Genomic DNA, 18,079 nt, shown 5'->3' with positions numbered 1-18,079 from the left:
AAAGCTTAACCAGGCCAAATGCTTCTAGTTTCTGGTCCTCACGCCTTATATACCTTTCTCCTTTCTACCACCACTCCCTGGGATTACAGGCATGAGTCACCATGCTTGGCTGTTTCCTTGAACACATGGATTTCTGCCTCTGGAATGCTAGGATTAAAGGCGTGTGCTACCATTGCCTATCCTCATGTTTAATATTGTGGCTTTTCTGTTCTCTGACCCCAGATAAGTTTATTATTTTGGGGAACACAATACCACCACAGGTCATTACCATAGTTAAACATGCATTTCTGACGGCTCTGGCAGATTTCTTCATGGCCTCTTGGGTTGTTGTGAGGCTCACGAGAATAGTCCATTTAAAATGTTTAGGAGCTGGGAGCATGGCACCATCAGTGATGTACCTGAGCACAAGGTCTGGAGGGCAGAGCCCCAAAACTCACATAGACTGCTAATGACGACAGCATGCGTCTGCAACCCCAGTCTTGGGAGGATTGAAGCAGGTGGATCCTAGCCAAATCCATGAGTTCTAGATTCACTGAGAGACCCCATGTTAAAAAATAGAGGTGGACAGGCCGGAGAGGTGGCTCGGTGGCAAGAGCACTGGCTTTGCTGGGCCTTCACTCACTTCCCAGCACCCACATGGTGCTCACAGCTGTCTGTAACTCCGTTCCAGGGGATCCTGGGCAACATGCCTGTGCACGTGGTCCATGTACATACATACAGGCAAAACATCCATGCATATGAAATAATAGTAATTTTTAAAAAGATGCATTATGATCAAGGAAGACCCTGTCTTTGGTCATAGACCTACGTACACCCACACATAGCCACATGCAGGCCACCTACATGCGCGCACACACTAACAATTACGAACACTGCACACAAAGCCACATACACACATTTTAAAAGGGAGGAAATAAAATACTTAGGATACATCTGGTACCGAGGCACCAGTGTGCACCAGATTCCTAATTTTCAGTTTCTCTCTAACCTACAACCATTTTCACAGAAGCAGAATGCCACTTCAAGTTTGCTTTCTTTAAATGTGCCTATGTTGCCCATTCCGGGACTTCTGCACATCAGTTCTTGGTTCGTGACATTCACTTATGTGTTGACCAAGATATGTGTTGAAATGGACCAGAACACTGGTAGAAGCAGTGACCAGGTTTTTACACATAGCAATGTTCTGAGCATTGTAAAATACACATTTAAAAAACTTAGATCTCACTGGGTGTGCTGGTACACACCTTCAGTTCCAGCACTCAGGAGGCAGAGGTAGGCAGAGCTCTGTGAGTTCCACACCAGCCCGTGTATTGAGTTCCAGGATAGCCAGGGCTACATAGTGAGACCCTCTTCAAAAAGAAAACAAAACTAAAACCAAAAACAAAAACCCCAAACAAACATAAATTTTACCTGTTTGTTTTTTTAAACATGCTGACTGGTCAGTTTTCCACCTTTATGATAGATAATTGAAAACAATTCAATATGTTAACAAAATGCTTAATTTTGTTAAATACAAATATATACAAATACATCAATTTGGAAACTGATACAAATATATCAGAATACTAAAAAGAGTATAAAAATAGAACCTGTTCACAGTTGGACGTGGTAGTGGATGCCTATGCTAAGGGCACTTAGGAGGAGACGGGCGGGAAGACGGATACAAATCTGAGGCCAGCCTGGTCTGCATAACAAGTTCCAGGCAGGGCAGAGTCACATAGTGGGAACTTATTTCAAAAAAACAAAAAAAGCTGGAGAGAGAAGTGGCTCAGTGGTTGGGAGTACTGGCTGCTCTTCCACAGGACGCGGGTTCGAATCCCAGCACCTGCATGGCAGCTCACAACTGCCTGTAACTTCAGTTCCAGGGGACCTAACACTCTCACAGACATACACACAGGCAGAATGAATGAATGAATGAATGAATGAATGAATGATTTAGAAAGAACAAATACAAAAGTGTATACACACACAAAGAAAGGAAAGAAACTATTTGAGATACAAAAGTAGCCTTTTGGCATGTGTCAACAGAAACTGCATTGTGTAGAAGAGTCATAGTAAGTTAGGATACGTGTGTCTAAAGCTTGTTATTTGTCCTTCAGAGAAAGGCTGGGATTGGTACGTGTGTGAAGGTTTCCAGTGCATACTTTACCACCAGGCAGAAGCCCTGAAGACCCTGGGAGTAGGCCCAGAGCTAAAGGTAAGTCGTGTGTGTGTGTGTGTGTGTGTGTGTGTGTGTGTGTGTGTGTGTGTGGATGTTAGCGCCTCCATGTTTGAATGGACCTGAGAGGAATTACAGGAAGAGCCGGGCTCTGCCCACCCAAAAGTGTCGTCCTGTGTAAACTGTTTCCTTTCTGTGGTCGTGATTGTGTAAACAGGTCCGTGGTGATCTCTAATGCCTGGTCCTTTCCCTTGCTTCAAGATTAGAAGTGTATCTTAGGTCTGTCTTTAATCTCCAGCCCTGAAAACAAAAGGAAGCTTTTATTGAGTCAGTGTTTCCCGCCGTGTCCCTGCTAAGGAAATGCAGGGGAGACCGCATTTGATGGGGGGCGATCTGTAAAGTGTGAGCGCCTGTGTGGTGTAGATGTGACTGTGTATGCCCTCATAATCGTTCACCACGTATCTCCCTTCCCCTAGAACGAGGTTCTACACAGGTTTTGGAAGCGCTACCTTCAGAAGAGCAGGCAGGCCTATTGTGAAAACCCAGTTCGCACAAGAGGAAAGAAAGCCAAGGTGAGCCACGTAGCTGACGGGTGGGAGCAGAATCCGCCTTGTGTGGCGGAGACAAAGGTGGTATTTGTGGCTGCCTGAGTCTGGCTGTGGTGCTTGTTTATGGATTTTCAGGGAAGAGGCTCCTGGTGCAATCCAGAATGATCCAGACTCCACAATGAATTGTGGCTGTTTAATAAATAGCTGTGACATAAAGGCAGTTAAAATTCCTCTTCCCTTTCCAAGTTTGTATTGCCGGTTTGGTTTGGGTTCTTGAGTCCGGATCTCACTCCATAGTCAGGCTGGCCTTGGACTCCTGGTAATCCTCCTGCCTCAGCTTTTCAATTGCTAGGATTACAGCCACCACTACGTCCAGCTCACTTGGGGAACTTTAAGGAATTTCTTACTTGTTTTACAGTGTTGGGGTCAAACTCACATGCTAGGAAAGCTCCGTGCCTCGGAGCTCCACCCCCCACTAGAAGAGTGGAGACTCTTGGACTCCTGTCCTGTGACTATTGAGTTTGCCGGGTTTCTTTGTCTTATTTATTGTTGTTGTTGGAATTTTTGCATCTGTTATTCCTATTATTATTATTATTATTAGTGTTACTGTATTTTTGAGACGGAACTTTACTATTTATCCCAGGCTGGCCTTGAACTCACAGAGATCCTCCTGCCTCTGCCTCCCACATGCGGTGATTAAAGGTGTGTGCCACCACCGCCCATCTTATTTTATTTTGAGATAGGGTCTCATGTATCCCAGGCCAGGCTTGCTGTGTAGTCAAGGACGACCTGGACTTGCCTCCACCCCGCAAGTGCTGGATTGACAGACATGAGCTACGGTGCCCTGTGGATGTGCAGAGGGCCAAGCCAAGGGCTTTGTGCGTGCCGGGAAGCAGTCTACCAACCACATCCCCAAGCCCTGCATGTGTATTGCTTCCACGTGACCTTCGTGCCTGCTGTACCCGGTATTCCATATCCAGCCCCTGTCTCATCTCAGCAGCTTTGAAGTGAAGGAGAGTCAGTCAGGCCGCCCATTAGAGCCGCTCTCTGTGAGCGGTTTGTTCTGGATGTCTCCAGAGGTTTGCTGCGGCGCCTTTCCTTGGAGAACAGTTCTGCTGCAGAGCAAGGCACGTGTCCCAACCACAGATGTGTCCGATGAGTGGTGGCTGCCCTCCAGGGCTAAGATGAGATTCTAAGTCCAGTGACTCAGATTTGGTAGAAACTTGGGAGCGTGGCCCGTACTTCCTTGTTTGGTCAGGTCCTCCTCGTTCTGCATGCAAAGGTCAGTGATCCAGGATGAGGGTCCCGGGCCAGGATGAAAGGAATCGATTACAGAGGTGAGCAGAGGAGGCGCCTCCCTCCGAGCTGCACACGCGTGCGTCCTCCATGGTTAGGAACCAGTCCTGGGGCTGAGGTTAGAGTAGTCGAACCATGCAGGACACCACTGAGGGAGACGACCTGCGGAATGACCCACTTAAGTATGAGGTGGTAAACTTCACCCAGCTCCCAAAGGTAATTTAAATTAACTGGAAAAGGAAGCGTTTTATGATCATAAAGTTAGGAACACTAGCCCGTCTGGATATATGAACCACTTGCTTGTCAAGAAAAGCAAAAGATGCTTTATGGTTTTATGGCGACTCTTTAAACGGGAAAAAAGAGAGAGAGAGAGTTACTCACCGTAGTAAGACCGTGACCTTCATATCTCACACTTGGTGTTTTGTTTGTCCTTGTCTTTGTGCACTGTGATGTTGCCTGGTATGTGAAAGCAGGAATGAGAACCTAGGGTTCTCTATGACACTCTGATCTGTTAGGTTAACTGAAAACTTACAGACAGAAGTTGTGTTGGTATGAGTAAACACCTGGGTGAATAGTATCACACTAAATCCTGGTGAATAAATAAGAAATGAAATTGGAAGCTCATGGGTAAATTCTATCATTTATGTCTCACGGGTACAGCAATGCCCGTTTTGAAAGGGAGAGAAAATTACATTTTAAATTAGAAATGGGTTTGGAGTATAACTCACAGGCAGAACTTGCCTAGCAGTTCAAGCCCATGGATTCTATTCTCAGCAATGTGGGTTTCTCAGTAAGTCTGCAAATGTGGTCTTAGAGCTCTGGATGCATCTGTTCCAGGAATTAGAGAGGCCTGCATCTGAATCCCGTCCTACAACTTTTGGGCTATTGAATAAACTGGAAACTTCCAGAGCAAGCCAACAAATGTGCATAATGGAGCATCAGGAAGGGTGCTGTGTAACCCAGATGGCCAGGGAGGGCTTCCCAGTGGGGTGACGGAGCTCTGGGAAGTGAGATTAACATGAGGTGTGGAAGGGAGGAACAAGCTAAGCCTGCCTTTGGTGAGTGGCATCAGGCTGGGGCCTGGCAGTACACAGGAGATGAGGAGGAGGACTCTGGATGAGCTCTGGAGATAGAGCCAAGAGGATTTCCTGATGGACTAGGGTGGGGTGTGGAGACTGGAGTCCAGGATGACTACGAGCTTCTCAGTCTGAGCAGCTAGAAGGAAAGCCGCCTTAGACTGAAAGGGCAGGTGGGACTGGAAGATCAGGAGTCGGGCGTGGGACGTGTCAAGTTTGAGGCCACGTTAGACATCCAAGAGGAAATGTCAAAAGATAGTCATTTAAAATGTCACTGTGCATTATATCTTCCAATCTGAAGTGTTGTTCTTCCTAAACATGCCCCTCCCTGCTTTAGAGACAGAGTCCCAGGCAGTCCCTGCTGGCCTCAGACTCAGTATGTAGCTGAGGATGACCTTGATTCTATTCCTGCTCTCTCTACTTCTTGTGCTGAGATTACAGCATCCATTACCACACACAGTTCGTGCAGCGCTGAGGGTTGAATCCTGGACTTCATGCACAGTAGGCAAGCGTTCTACCTCTGAACTACAGCTTCTCACCAAGTCTTAGTTAGGGCTTCTTTTGCTGGGATAAAACATCATTATCATAAGCCAGCTTGCGTAGTCAAGGACGACCTGGACTTGCCTCCACCTCCCAAGTGCTAGATTGACAGACATGAGCTACGGTGCCCTGTGGACGTGCAGAGGACCAAGCCAAGTCTACCAACTACATCCACAAGCCCCACATATATCATTCCTTTTACATGACAAGAGAGGTGCTCCTGGGATCAGGAGACTTGGGGTGTGTGTCTGTCTGTCTGTCTGTCTGTCTGTGTATATATGTGTGTGCACGTCTGTGTGTATATATATATATATGTGTGTGTGTGTGTGTGTGTGTGTGTGTGTGTGTGTGTGTGTGTGTGTCTGTGTATAGATGTGTGTGTGTCTGTGTGTATATATGTGTGTGTGTGTCTGTCTGTGTGTATATGTGTGTGTGTGTGTGTGTGTGTGTGTGTGTGTGTGTGTGTGTGTGCTCGTGCTGGCACACTGTTTCCCATTTGCTCTTTTTTGTAGTCTCTCTCCGGGAAGCATTGCCGGGTACTGTTGGGGAACAGTTCCCCAGGCAGGAACGCTCACAGAAGCTGACCTTTAAACTCAAGCAGTCATTTCTGTGTCTGTTATTTTATGGACAGGTATTGGAAGACAGTCTACAGTGTTCAGACTGGGCCAGTGAGCTTGAGATGCCAAGTGACACCACCTGTCCCCTTGAAAGTGGAGCAGAGTTCCAGTCCGACTCCGAAATTCCAAAGCCTTTCCCTGTCACCAAAGCATCACCAAAGTCAGGTAAAAAATAAAACTGTTTATGTGTTGTACTCGAGGGAGGTGGTTCTCTCCTTCCCCAGTGTGGGGCCCAGATCTCTAACTCGATGCTGACTACTGCCCTGATGCTTAGAGTCTTAAAGCCAACATTGCGTCTTCAGACTAACACAGGCCAGCCAGGTGTGCTGTGCACGCCTGTAATCCAGCACTCGGGAGACAGAGGCAGGAGAATCGGGAATTCAAGGTCAGCCTTCATTGAGACCTCAGCGGAGACACGATCTCTAAAACAAACAAGCTCATTAATAACTTAGTCCTGTCTCCTGATGGTCAGGATGTCTAAGGAAGGGAACTTGACTTAGGAATCATGACTTCCTGAGTCACGCGACGAAGAAGAGCAAACTGAATGAAATTTTAGTGCTGTTTTTGAAGAGGCACTTTGAGGGCTGGAGAAATGATGTTAAGAACATTGGCTGCTCTTCCAGAAGATCCAGGTTCGATTCCCAGCACCCACGTGATCACTCACATCTGTGTGTAATTCCAGTTCTAGGGGTCTGAAACCCTCTTCTGGCCTCTGCAGGCACCAGGCATGCTGGTGGTGCACACACACATTTAGACATACTTGCACAGAAATAGAAAAATAAATATTTTCACAAATTTGTTTCTAGAACTTTCTTTTAGTTTTTATACTAAAATTATAAACAGAACTCAATATTAAACTATAAAATGCAGTTACAAAGAAGATAAAACCCCAGCTGCCATCCCACTCAGATATAACTATTATCACCATAGGCAATCATCCAGAAAGGTTTTTATTTGAATATGTTAGAGAGAGAGGCAAGATTGTATGTGCATATAATTCAAATAGCTCTCCATGTTGCTAAAAAAAAATATACAAAAAGAGAGAGAGAAGTGTAGTCTACTGTCCTCACAAAATGTTCTGTTCATTTTCAACATTCATTTAATAATATTACATCTTAATGTAATCCAAATATTACATCTTAATCTAAACCAAACCAAAACAAAAAACCCATAAAAATGAATGCAGAATCAGAAAGAAGGTGAAATGGGATCCAGGAAATCCATCCAGCAGGAGAGAGGAGATGGACAGAGGTTGAGGAAGGTGGTGAACAGAAAGTCCAGAGTCAGCCCACAGACGGTTCACTGGAGCAGAACCCGACAAGACGAAGGGGAAACGTCTCTTGAGAGGAGACTGTCGGAACACAGAGGAAATGTGATGATGTGCTAAGAATAAATGACAGCCAAGCCACAAGCAAGAACAAGGAAATCAGTGCTGAGCACACCGAAGGATGGACGAAAACCGTTAGGACAGAGCCGGCAAGATGGTCTGGGGTAAAGGAGACCTGCTGCTAAGGACCCGAGGTCCAGCCCAGGAAGCCACGTGGCGGAAGCAGAGAACTGACTCCCACAAGTTGTCCTCTGACCTCCCCGTGCTCCCTGGCCTGGGTCCCAACCCAGTGCATGCCTGCACACAAACAAAGTAAAAAACCAATGCGGTAAGATCAACCCTTGGAAAAAAGCTCCACATTTCATCTCTGCACAGGATCTGCACAGCTGGAGTCACTCAGTCTAGTGAAGCACAGTCAGGGCGGGCACAGTGACCACCTGGGAGTGTGTGTGTGTGTGTGTGTGTGTGTGTGTGTGTGTGTGTGTGTCCGTGTGTCTCCAGCACATACATGTGGAGCTCAGAGGACAACTTGGAGGAGTCAGATTCTCACTTTCCACCCTGTGCGTCCTGAGGATTGAACTTGGGCTGTCAGAGTTGGTGGCACATGCAAAGCTGGATTGTTTGTGCAGAGCAAATCAGTTACCGTCTATCTTGAATGCCCCTTGTTGTGTTCCTCATTTTTAAACTCTTGCTTTGTTCCTGAAGAGGCCGCAGATGTCTGTTCCGGATCTGTGGATGGAGTGGAATACTCGGACTGGAAGGAGAAGGGTGTCCTGAAGATGACTGTGCCCAGGACCCTTGCTCTCTGCTACCTGTCCTTGCTCTGGCAGAGAGAAACAATGACTCTTTCAGACCTCTTGAGGTGAGCTGAACTTACTTCCTGATCATTTTGTCATGATAATCTGTGTGAATTTAGGAACAGCCTTTGGATATTCTTTTTTTTTTCCTGGAGCTGAGGACTGAACCCAGGGCCTTGCACTTGCTAGGCGAGCGCTCTACCACTGAGCTAAATCCCCAACCCCGGGATATTCTTAATTGTACAAGAAAGCCTAAAGTGAGGAAAGGCCTGGAAAGTTTGGGTGGTGCCCGGGTTACTTTTCTCCTGTTGTGACTAAGAACTGACAGAAGCAGCTCACTCAGAAGAGGAAGATTTGTGTCGGCTGTGGTGTGAGGGATCCAGTCCGCCGTGTCGGCTATGGTGTGAGGGATCCAGTCCGCCATGTCGGCTGTGGTGTGAGGGATCCAGTCCGCCATGTCGGCTGTGGTGTGAGGGATCCAGTCCACCATGTCGGTGGTGGGCGGCTTGATCACGTCAGATCACTAATATAGAAAGATGCCGCTGTCTACTCCATTTCTCTTTTGTGTTCGGTCCAGGACCCCAGCCCATGGGGGAGGGGGTGCCACCTGCGCTCACGGTGGATTTTCCCTTAGTTAAGCCTCCCTGGGAACATTTCTCCAGATGCCTGAGGTAGATGTGTCTCCTAGGTGAGTCCAGATCCAGGCCGACTGACAGTGGCAGTTAATCACTTCGTGGAGCTTGGCTTCTGATTCTTGAAGTTAATTATCTTTAAGTCTAATAATTCGAGTTTTTACTGGTATAGCAGAAATTGTAGTGTTCTCCTCACATGAGAGACTAGAAAGTTAATAATCTAATGTGAATAAAATAATTTGAAGAGAAAAAAGACATTAATATTCCTGTGGAGACATCTTAAATATTTCTCTAAGATGAACAGGGGATCTTTTACTAACAATGGCCATTAGTAGTTATATAAAACGATGTATTGTGGTTGTCAAGACTAAAATATAGGCAGTCTGTTTATTAGGAAAAGTTGATATCAAAGCTATAGAAAGGCCTTGTTATGCTGTAGTAGGCATTTACATATCCCAAGGTAGGCTAGAGGATTTCAGACAGAAAGACTGACCTAAAGAAGAAGATGCTTGAGCTAAAGCCGGCTCCATTATCCAGGGGTTTATGACTAATGAACTGAGTGCACAAGAATCAGTCACTTACTAGGCAGAGCAAAATCATTGACATGCTCATTTCTCCATTCCTGTGTGTGTTCTGAATAAGAATGTTGAATCTCATCAGCAAGTGGACCGCTCACAAGGGCACCAGTTGGAAGCCAGGCTTCTGGCTCTGCCAGTTCATTGTCACATGACATGACAGTGAGCAAGTCAGTTTCTGCTTCCTTCTGGGTAGAGTGGGCCTGTGTTAAAATGGCACCTTAGGGTTCTGGCCGCTGCGGCCATTGGCACTGCATCCAATGACCCCCAGTTAGAGCAGGTCTGGGGGTCATTAGAGCTCCGGCTAGTCATGGTTCAGTTCTCCTCACCGTCATTGTGGTCATCGTCATTACTGCGCTTGGCCTTCTTATGAAATAGAATGCTTCTAGTAAATGATGATAGTGCCTTTGATTTGGACATTAACCAAATAACAAAGCTTTCCTGGGGTGTGAGCAGCCGCACAGCGACCACTCGTGATTCTCTGTGTTGAATATTGCCTTACTTTGTGCCCTCACGAGATGACATCATCTTTTCCCAAGACTAATTATTATCTATATTCAGAAGACTCCCGACTCTGCCGCCAGCCCAGGCTTGTCTAGTGAGGGCCAGACCCATGTATTCACCTGTAGAGCTGCCCACTGGCCATGACTCCTCGACGTCTTTATGGTTAAATCAGTCTGACTAAAACGTGCCTCACCCTCTGTCTCCTCGACCCTGCTCAGTGCTCTCAGCACATGCTGAGCAGCCTGGTGTTCTGTCGGGAAACCTAGGGCTTCTCCTGGACTCTCTCTTCACTCTTCACGCAGTCAGTCATCATGATACCCCGTAACCCGCTCTCCCCCCACCTCACCTGGGTGCTCCCTGATTGCCCAACTGAGCTCTGTCTTCAGTCATCAATCTTTCCTACCCATCTTCCTGCTGGTAACCAGAGGGTCTTTCAAAAAGATCCCTAATCATGAGAACCTAATGGTGCCTTCAGAGCTGGGGCAAGGGGCCGGCTGCCCCAGGGCAGTCTGTGAGTGGGCAGCAGAACTCTCCCAGAAATTGAACAAGTGAAGACTTACTGCAGTTCTTCTCGGGGAAAACGCGGTGTTCATGGAATAGACAATTCCAGTCCCTCCCTGGCTCATCCCCCTTCGCTCTGACTCTCCTCCCCCACAGAGGGCAATTCTAAAATGCCTGCCTTCAAGGAGATCGGATCTAGTTAGCTGGAGGGCTGTCGCCATGCTCCTCCGTGGGGTGTACGAGTTGGGGACAGAGCTTAGTTGCTTGGGGCAGTGGGAGAAAGGACTGCCACTGCTCTTCCTCGCGCTCTGCTGTTCCTCGACTTGCGGCTTCTTGACCTGCCGCTCCAGCAGTATCTGGGGACTTGGCAGACCTGCAGAGTCAGACTCCGGCCAGGGGCTGTTATCTCTGTTGAGTCGCCCTGCAGGAGATTCAGGTGTTCAGTCTGAGCGTACGGCTAAACTTTGTGCAGCTAAAGAGCATTGGTCCGCAGGGAGATGTCCTGAGCTTGGCCAGATGCGTATATGTCTCTTCTCTCTCTCTCTCTCTCTCTCTCTCTCTCTCTCTCTCTCTCTCTCTCTCTCTCTCTCTCTCTCCCCTCTCCTTCTCTGCCTCTCTCTCCCTCCCTCCCTCTCTCCTTTCCTCCCTCCCTCCCTTTTCTTTCGTTCTTTTGGTTTTTTTCATTCTTTGTTTCTCTTTTCTTGAGACAGAGTTGCTCACTCTGTAGCCCAGGCTGGCCTCTAACTCAGAGATCCCCCTGCCTCTGCCTCTAGCGCTGGGATTAAAGGCGTGCGCCCCACGCCTGGCCCTACATGTCTCAGCAGTAATTGTAAGCTGCTGTTGCCTATTATCTTTAGAGCAGCATCCATAGGCCTCAGGATTAGTTCCTGTCCCTTTACATTGATTATAAAGGAGCCTCCTGCCAGCAGTGATGATGGGAAGTAACAACAGCCAGCACTTTCTGTAAATATGTGTGGAGTGTCTGCTGTGCTTGCACAGTGGGCTGGAGTCCAGATACAGCTGGGAAGTTCCTGTGTCAGTGCTCCGCTCTCATGGGGCTGAAGACCAGAGGGGATGGATAGACATGAATAGAGGAGAAAGTGATCGGCCGGGCAGGCGCAGACCCGAGGCTGAGCAAATGCTGCGGAAGTACACGACTGGACGGCAGCTTCAGAGCAGCAGAGGGGGTCTGAGCTGCATGTGGAGTGAAGGAGCAGCCACCCCGTGAGCGAGGATCCAGCATTCCTGGTGGAGAGCTGTGTGATCCAGGAGCTAAGTGAGCAGCCACCCCGTGAGCGAGGATCCAGCACTCCGGGTGGAGAGCTGTGTGATCCAGGAGCTAAGTGAGCAGCCACCCCGTGAACGAGGATCCAGCACTCCGGGTGGAGAGCTGTGTGATCCAGGAGCTAAGTGAGCAGCCACCCCGTGAACGAGGATCCAGCACTCCGGGTGGAGAGTGTTGTTAGCGCCAGGCTCGAAGCAGGAGTGGGCTGTGTGTGATCAAGGAGCCGAAAGTGGATAGTGGGTCTAGGGATGAGAGCTGATTGGAGGAGGGGAGGACTGAGAGGGAGCAGGACAGAGGTGTGTCCTTGTAAGCCGGGCTAGGGCCGGGACTTTTCCCCCTTAAATAATAATAACCTCCATACGTGTCTATAGTAAACCTCCATACGTGTCTATAGTAAACCTCCATACGTGTCTATAACAAACCTCCATACGTGTCTATAACAAACCTCCATACGTGTCTATAGTAAACCTCCATACGTGTCTATAGTAAACCTCCATACATGTCTGTAATAAACCTCCATACGTGTCTATAGTGAACCTCCATACGTGTCTATAGTAAACCTCCATACGTGTCTATAGTAAACCTCCATACGTGTCTATAGTAAACCTCCATACGTGTCTATAGTAAACCTCCATACGTGTCTATAGTAAACCTTCATACGTGTCTATAGTAAACCTCCATACGTGTCTATAGTAAACCTCCATACGTGTCTGTAATAAACCTCCATACGTGTCTATAGTGAACCTCCATACGTGTCTATAGTAAACCTCCATACGTGTCTATAGTAAACCTCCATACGTGTCTATAGTGAACCTCCATACGTGTCTGTAATAAACCTTCATACGTGTCTGTAATAAACCTTCATACGTGTCTGTAATAAACCTCCACATGTGTCTATAATAAACCTTCATACGTGTCTATTGTAAACCTCCATACGTGTCTGTAATAAACCTTCATACGTGTCTATAATAAACCTTCATACGTGTCTATAGTAAACCTTCATACGTGTCTATAATAAACCTTCATACGTGTCTGTAATAAACCTCCATACGTGTCTATAATAAACCTTCATACGTGTCTATAGTAAACCTTCATACGTGTCTATAATAAACCTTCATACGTGTCTGTAATAAACCTCCATACGTGTCTGTAATAAACCTCCATACGTGTCTGTAATAAACCTTCATACGTGTCTATAATAAACCTTCATACCTGTCTATAGTAAACCTTCATACGTGTCTATAGTAAACCTCCACACATGTCTATAATAAGTTTTAGTTGTATTCACCTCCATGTCTCCTCTCATCAACCATAATTTAAAAAGTTGAGGTATCATTTAGGAATAAAATTCTCAACCATTAAAAATATTCAATTCCTAAGGCCTGAGAGGTGGCTCAGTGATTGAAAGGACTTCCTGCTCCTTCAGAGAACCTGAGTTCGGTTTCCAGCATGCCCATGGCATCTCACAATTTGTCTGTAAGTCCAGTTCAAGGGGACCCAATGCCCTCTTCTGGCCTCTGTGAGCACCAGGCACACATGTATTATATACATACAGATGTGCAGGAAAGCATTCATGTATATAAAATAGATAAATCAATCTTTAAAAAGGCACAAAATGAGCCGGGCGTTGGTGGCGCACGCCTTTAATCCCAGCACTCGGGAGGCAGAGCCTGGCGGATCTCAGTGAGTTCGAGGCCAGTCTGGGCTACCAAGTGAGTTCCAGGAAAAGCACAAAGCTACACAGAGAAACCCTGTCTCAAAAAACAAAACAAAACAAAAAACAAACAAACAAAAAAAGGTATACAATGTATACCTGGCATGGTGGTGCAAGCCTTTAATCCTCTGCACTCAGGAGACAGAGGCAGACAGAAGTGTGAGTGTGTTCCAGACCTTCCAGGGCGACATAGTGAGACCCTCTCACAGAACAGAACAAAGCAAATTAACATGTGGTCCAATGTTTTCCACATATACAATCAGTATAGCCACAAAAATTTGCAGCTACCGCTTTGCTACACTTCCAGGACGTAGTTTATCTCTGCGGAAATAGCCCTGTGCCCATTAGGACTTGGGGTTCGAGTGCTATAGTCAGCAGCTGGAGAGACCATCTGAGCAGCTGTGCAGGGGAGGAAAGAGGGAGGCAAGTGTCTTCTGTCCTCAGGCAGGCGGTGGCTCGGGTGACGCTGGCGGTGAGGGAAATGACAAGGACGATCGATCGGGCAGGACTGCTGCACAGTGCACACAGCTCTAATGGGCGCGGCAGCTTGTTAAGGTCCAGTGGGTCTCAGATCAGAGCTTCCAGGCTGCACTAGGATTGGGAGTGGAGAGGGGTTCCAGGGGTCGCTCGCTACTGACGCGCTCTGTTGGGCAGGAGAAGCGTGCAGGATGCTTTCATTTGGTGCCAGTTCCTCCGTCCACACCTCCCTGCACTGATCCTGGTACCCAGCTGTTACCCCTACTGAGGGAAGTAGTGTGATCGAGTTTGGATTGAGCTGCCAGTCATTTGGAGGAAAAGTTTCCCTAACAGAAATTTCAGATTCAAAGCAAGCAGGCTTTGAGAAGAGGTTAAGAACAGTACTGTAAGCAGTGAGTCATTGTCAAAACCCCGCATGCTTCAAGACCTGCTTCCCCAGAATGTGCTCCCCAAGGTTCATTTCTCTTTCTCGTCCCCCCCCCCCCCCCCCCCCCGCTGCACTGAACACGCCTCTCCAGTGGCCCTTGTGGTCATGTGTCTCCTGCTGTCTGTGAACTGGTAGGGTGGGTGGGGCAGCCCCTCATCTCTTGTTCCCCTCTCAGTTCTAGCACTGGGCACTCTGCTGCCATGTGTTCTCACACTTACAGATACATGTTTACATATGTACATGTCATACATTATTATTACATACTATATATGTGTGTGTGTATATATATCGAGGACTAAATAAGTGATGTATATGTTAGCATTTGGAAGTCTAGGTGGTTTTTGAAGTGATAGGTATTTATTACATCATTTATGTATATAATAATATTAAGACAATATTGTAGTTTTCTATGCATAGACTTTATATAAACTAAAATAACTAATGAAAACCCAACTGGGAGAGGTTTTTGTTTATTTGTAACTTAAATATTTAATTCTTAATTTCAGTAGACTAAAAGGAACCATGTTTTAATTTTGAAATTGTTTCGGTCCACACTTTCTCTAGGAAGCGGGCGACAGTGGGGGCTGAGGCAGTGCATTCTGGGTGCTTATTCCCAACTGGGCTCACACACCAGTGCGCGCTCCATCTCTCTCTCTCCTCTGTGTCTCTCACTTAGCACACTGTAGGTTTATTGACTGTCTGCCCGCATCTTCCTTTTCTCGCTAGAACACAAGGTCTGTGGGGACAGAAATTTTAACTCTGGTTCACTGGTGTTTCCCACCAGGGCCATGTCATACCCCACAACTTTATTTGACTTGATGAATGAAACAGAAATAAATGTTTTAAACATGTGGAGGTTTCTTCATATTCAACATTTGACTCAGAATGCCTGGCCTCCTGCTGTATACAAGGCATTGGGACAGAAACGTTAATAGTTTTTCCGTCAGGTAGCATGCACAGGGCTATGTATGACCTGAGGACAGAAGGGGGACAAGGAAACAGGGACCAAGGAAGAGCTTCCTGAAGAAGGGATTCACAGGATAAGCAGGAGCTAGTCATGTGATAGCAGCCAGCCCTGGAAGGGGTGCTCTGGGAGCCTGGTGGTGAGCGGGCAGATACATACTTCTCAGACTCAGCATGTACAGCGTCCGACACCCTGTAGACAGTCAGCTGGCTGCTCTCCCCAGGGGGGCTGGGACAGCAGCTTTCTCTTTTAAAATATGAGGGAGAGAGAAGCCCCCAGGCTAATTCTCCCTTCCCTTGTGAAGGGGGAGATTGTCAGGACGTTGACCAGAGCCAGTGCGCGGCTCTCATCGGGCCTTCTTTCTGTCAAGTGCAGGTTTGTGGAAGAGGACCGCATCCCGTACATAAATGCTTTCCAGGTGTTCCCAGAAGAGATGAGAGTGTATGGTCGAGACAAAGGCATCTTTGCTGTAGAGGTAAGCTGTGTTCTTCTGTGCACTGCACTGACTAACACGCAACAGTACAGTTGTTTGTGTGGTCTCTGGTGCGGTGTGATTCTATGGGTTTGTAGTCAAAGTCTAGTTTCAATGGCTGTAACTTAATGATGTAGACGTATCCTTTTTTAAAATTTGCTCATGTGGCCGCTCTGAAAAAGAGGCCGGTCTGTCTCTCATTGCCCGCACACAGCGTGGCTTGTGCCGGTTCAAGTCTTCTGCATATGTTAGTTTATCCTCCTGCCCGACACAGGGTCTTGCTGCATCACCTGCTGGCCTTGAACTCACCATCCCTCCGCCTCCGTTGTCTTTCTCTAGACCTGCTTTCCGGTAGCAATGCTTTTGTCTTTGAATTGTGTGTCTTTATTCCTGTTAGCGTACTCAAAGGTTACCTCCCCTGTATTCTTCATTAGATGGTTGTAAGGAGGCTAAGTAGGTCTGGAGTGATGGCTAAGTGGTTAAGAGCACTGACTGCTCTGCCATAGGACCCAGGTTCAATTCCCAACACCCACACGGCAGCTTACAACTGCCTGTAACTCCAGTTCCAGGGGATCTGGTACCTTCACACAGATATACATGCAGGCAAAACACCAAAGCAAATGAAATGAATAAAATAAAAAAAAAGTAGGCTAAGTATTAATAGTAAATGCTTTCTTCCATTTTCCACAGAAGGAATTATTGTGCTGTTTAAGAGACTTCTGTGGAATGCATGTCAGTGGTTTCTGACTCTAGTAATGCATGTGGCAACCTAATAAAGACAGCGGAGTTTATAATACAGTGAAGTTAAGGCTAAAACATTATAGCTTTTCCATATCCTTATATGACAGGCAGATCATGAGGCCTGGGTCTGGGCTGGATCTCCCATGTTAGAAGTCTTCTGTGCCTTGACGGTTTGTCAGTCTTTGGTGAAAACAACAGCTGGAGAGGCCACAGATCTTTTCTTTCAGAAACAAGTCTAGGACAAGGGTGTCTCAAGACCCCCCAAGAACACGGGTCTTGAGAGATTGACCAAAGTGAACAGTACATTGAGAAGTACTTATTTAGTTATGAAAAACAAAAAACAACAGCAACAGAAAACACTCCGGAACTTTGGGTAAAAACGGGGAATCTGGAGCATTTTTACCTGAGGTTGTTCCCACCTGTCACCAACTTAGTCCGGTGGGATGACACTGCCAGGGTGTGACTGTTACATTAGCTTCATTGCTGGAGAGAAGCAGAGGCCAAGTGAAATAGAAAATTCCACAGGGGATGTCCAGAGGAAGGCCACACCCTTCCAGCCTGAGATTGACCCAGGTAGACCTACTAGCTGATGGACCAAGCCGAAGAGCCATGGTTAGTGTGGGGACAGCAGGGATTCTGAGCAGGCGTCTCTACTGATGTCACGAGGGTGGAGAGAGACTGGCATCAGTCAGAAGCTGAGGCGCAGACTGTCACATGTGTCTGTCTGTCTGTCTATTATCCATCTACCATCTGTCCATCCAGCTATCTCTTGTTACTGTATACATTATTGTTCAATCTTTCAAAAGTAGGTAAAGTCCCTTCTTCAGGAGAAATAAAAAAAAAAAGATTAGGACCAAATAATCTGAGATTTTTTTTCTCCTCAGCTAGTTAATTCTCTTAGAAAATACTTCATCTTTGTTCTATCACAAGTAAATAGGTTACCTAAGTAATTCGTTACTTGATAGGACATGATGGGGAGGACCTTTGGTCATGTTTATTGTTAAAAGATTAGTGAGGAAGAGCGTCAGTGTGATATGAACTGGGTAGAGGTCTCACTTTTCAGAAAATCATTCTGTTCAAATGCCCTGTGACATAAAGGTTGCATCCGCTCCTGTTGTTGATATCATACAGATAGAATTTGGAAAAAATTCCAGTGTTTCACCTTGTCTCTGAAATTAGAGGAACGGATGCAGTCCATTGCCAAATCAGGATCTAATAGGACCATAGTGCACCATAGGTCTAACAGGATCATAGTGCACCCATGGGTGTAACAGGACCATAGTGCACCATAGGTGTGACAGGGCCATAGTGCACCCATGGGTCTAACAGGATCATAGTGCACCCATAGGTGTGACAGGGCCATAGTGCACCATAGGTGTGACAGGGCCATAGTGCACCCATAGGTGTAACACGACCATAGTGCACCCA

At 46.8% G+C, this 18,079-nt stretch overlaps 1 protein-coding gene across 2 annotated transcripts in view; it reads left to right on the top strand.

Moving 5' to 3' along the window:
* Taf1b (TATA-box binding protein associated factor, RNA polymerase I subunit B) overlaps positions 1-18,079 on the top strand; it is a 67,522-nt gene that overhangs the window by 9,718 nt on the left and 39,725 nt on the right. For both annotated transcript variants that reach the window (XM_006976616.4, XM_076559644.1), the window contains exons 4-8: positions 2,100-2,197; positions 2,635-2,730; positions 6,250-6,400; positions 8,268-8,424; positions 15,814-15,913. In XM_006976616.4, coding sequence (XP_006976678.3) covers positions 2,100-2,197; positions 2,635-2,730; positions 6,250-6,400; positions 8,268-8,424; positions 15,814-15,913 — 602 coding nt within the window. The remainder of the gene's footprint in view (positions 1-2,099; positions 2,198-2,634; positions 2,731-6,249; positions 6,401-8,267; positions 8,425-15,813; positions 15,914-18,079) is intronic.

The sequence above is a fragment of the Peromyscus maniculatus genome, chromosome 22, assembly GCF_049852395.1.
Source record: "Peromyscus maniculatus bairdii isolate BWxNUB_F1_BW_parent chromosome 22, HU_Pman_BW_mat_3.1, whole genome shotgun sequence".
NCBI lineage: Eukaryota > Metazoa > Chordata > Mammalia > Rodentia > Cricetidae > Peromyscus > Peromyscus maniculatus.
The sequence above is the reverse complement of the archived record's forward strand: the minus strand, read 5'-3'. Positions and strand labels throughout refer to the sequence as shown.